The sequence below is a fragment of the Cyprinodon variegatus genome, unplaced genomic scaffold, assembly GCF_000732505.1.
Source record: "Cyprinodon variegatus isolate N-32 unplaced genomic scaffold, C_variegatus-1.0 Scaffold65, whole genome shotgun sequence".
In the NCBI taxonomy this organism is placed as follows: Eukaryota; Metazoa; Chordata; class Actinopteri; order Cyprinodontiformes; family Cyprinodontidae; genus Cyprinodon; species Cyprinodon variegatus.
Genome location: NW_015150518.1, coordinates 1095811 through 1098688, shown reverse-complemented (window position 1 = coordinate 1098688; position 2878 = coordinate 1095811). Strand labels below are relative to the sequence as shown.

At 49.7% G+C, this 2878-nt stretch overlaps 1 protein-coding gene across 1 annotated transcript in view; it reads left to right on the top strand.

The window, feature by feature from the left end:
- Positions 1 to 2878, top strand: part of heatr1 (HEAT repeat containing 1) — a 26422-nt gene that overhangs the window by 3460 nt on the left and 20084 nt on the right. The window contains exons 4-9 of the mRNA XM_015371807.1: positions 204 to 345; positions 421 to 522; positions 603 to 743; positions 1121 to 1332; positions 1418 to 1551; positions 1625 to 1712. Of these exons, the coding sequence (XP_015227293.1) occupies positions 204 to 345; positions 421 to 522; positions 603 to 743; positions 1121 to 1332; positions 1418 to 1551; positions 1625 to 1712 (819 nt within the window). The remainder of the gene's footprint in view (positions 1 to 203; positions 346 to 420; positions 523 to 602; positions 744 to 1120; positions 1333 to 1417; positions 1552 to 1624; positions 1713 to 2878) is intronic.

Here is a 2878-nt window from a genome sequence, read left to right as displayed (position 1 = left end):
TCAGGAGTTCTGAATGGTTTGTTAACTGACAGACTCATAAATTCCTGGTTGTTTTTTATCTTTAAAATACTTAAAGTTGTTTTGTTTGTCGCTGTTCTTCTCCTGCGATCCATAAAAGTTTGTGTTGAACGAGCAGAAAAAGCAGCATCCTGTAGGTTCAGGATTCTGACTGAACTATCATGTCCTCTGTGGTCTTTGTCCAGCTTCCACGTCCAGCTCTATAACCCGGACAGCCTGCTGGCCTGCGCGCTGCCGTACCACGACACCAACCTGTTCGTCCGCGTCGTCCAGCTGCTGAAGCTCAGAGACACCTCCAGCCGCTGGAACTGGCTGCGCTGCTTGCAGGTCAGCGTCCGTCCTCCCGCTGGTTCCGCTGACTCTGACTGAGCGGATCCCTGAAAAGTGTCGATGTCTCTGCAGAAACCGGGCGTGCCGCTGTCCAGAGGGACTCTGATCACACACTGCTACTCAGACCTGAGCTTCATGGACTTCATCTGCTCCATGGTGACGCGCTCCATCCAGGTAACCTCAGAGAGCAGCAGCTTCTCCTCCTCGTTGCTTCTGGCTTCTATGTAACGGATCTCTGATCTCCTCCTCCTCAGGCTTACTCCGGACACACTGAGAGCTTCTCTCAGCTCAGAGTCATCTTCTCCTTCTACGCCTCCACCATCGTCCCCGCTCTGGACGCCGTGGACTCTGTGTCTGACTCCATCGTCGCCAAACTGCTGCCATATGTCCAGAGGGTAACCGCTCACTCACTGCAGAGGTTTCCATCCTCCTGCTCTGATCCACACTGGGAGAAATTCCCCAAACCGTTTAAATAAGTTCTGCTGAAACAGTGGAAGATGGTGGTGGCAGCATCATGCTGTGGGCTGCTCTCCGGTTTAGCTCACATTAGAAGGTAGAGGGCTAAAACTTGGATTCAGTCCGGTCCTTTAACGGCAGACTGGTCCCAAAGCAGGATGGTAACTGGAACGCCACCAGTTCTGCTGGGAGGAATGATCCCAGAATGATGCAGGCGGCGTTTCTCCTCGTGTGAATTCAGCCGACACCAGCAGACTGAACAGAACTACAGGAAGCAGATGATGAAACCAGTTGGTTCTGTTTTTGGTCTCCTCAGGGTCTGAAGTCGTCCCTGTCGGACTACAAAGCCGCCACCTACATGATGGTGTGCCAGCTGGCGGTGAAGGTGGTGATGGAGGCCAGCCTGGTCGACAGCCTGACCGTGCAGATCAGCAAGTCTCTGCTGAAAGAGCCGGTCCTGGCCAAGGAGGGTCTGGGCTGCCTGCTGGTGCTGCTCCAGAACCAGAAGGTGGAATGTGTCGGTCCCAGGTAGGCCTGAGGCGCTCCGGGGGAGGAGGGGCTCGCCCGGCGCCGCTCTGCTCTCCTCTGATCTCTGCTTTCGCTTTGTGTTCAGAGCCGTCGGCAGTCTGATCTCCATGGCGACGCTGGTTCCAACGCTGCAGGTCATGGCGGCCGGTCATGATGTCAGTCCTCTGCTGCGGTACCTGCTGCCTCACCTGGTCCAGCGTGTGTTCTACAGCAGCTCAGGTAAGAGTGGGAACATGGAGGAAGTGACGGGCCAGCCGAGCCGCCAGAGTTAACCCCTCAGTGTCTGTCTCAGGTGAGAAAGGGACGGACGGCGTGAACGTGCTGGAGGCCGTCCTGAGCTCGGTCCCTCTGACCAAAGACCTGGACGGAACCGTGGCCCGGTAAGCCTCAGCCTCCTTCGTCTGGAAGACTTACAACTTTTATTCTCATTTTCATGTTCATGTGCATATAGGCCTATGCTCTCATTCATCCCCTGCACTGCACATTTTATTTACTTTTTATTTTTCTGATACATGCATTAGGAAATGAAAGGACCTCCTAAAGGTGAAAATAAACATAGCTGCACAGATGATCAGGTATCCACCTTACTTTTATCTTTTTGGATATTTTATGTGTTTGTTCTTTTATTGTTTATCTGTGAAATGTGAACGTGTGTGAAAGGTGCACTACTACTGCACAAAAGTTTCCCATACTGGGACAAATAAAAGCTACTGAACTGAACTGAATATTCACATACAAGATTTCCTTTAGTGCAGCTTTCATAACAAAGTGCAGCAGTGATCAAATTCTGTAAAAATTCCAAAAATGATCAAATGTAAACATGATGCAGAAAAAAATGCATTGATATGGAAGTTCAGAGCATTAATATATATGGTGCAAATATGCAGTGTTCTGGTTTGGTGTTTAAGGCCTGGTTCTCCTCCTGCAGCAGTGAGATTGATGCAGATATTTTTGATTTATGCTCGATATTGAAGCGTGGTCTGCCCTGTGTTATTCCACGCTGCAATGCAAGGTGGACTATTAGGAACTGGCTAGGATTGTGGGTTTGACGAGGTTTTTCGCCGTCTACAACCCCTCTTCCAACGCTGGACGATGCACAGTTCGTCCGTGTGTGTTCCCCAAAGACTGGCCGTAGCGCTGAGCTACAAACTAGCGTCCTGGGATAGTGTCAGAGGTGTTCCAGGTGTTGTGGACGCCGCTACAGCCAGATATTCTGCCATAACCCACATCAGCCATGTGGGAAAACGTCTCGGCTGACTACTGGAGATTGTGGAACTTCCTAAATTGAATTGAATTGACCAATCAGAGGCCTCGTTTCTTCGGTCACCTACAATTTTGGGGAGGTGCACCAGAGTGTCTGTGGAAACCTGAGTAAAGTTGGCCCCCCCACCTTCTTCAAATCAGACAAATTAGTGTCAAACGTTTGTGCAGCTATCATTTTAAAGATATAAAGAAATGCCCCCCCCCCCACCTTAATGATATTATTAATATCATTGAAATGATAGCAGTACAAATGTAAAATTTTAGAATAAATTTTAAATATATA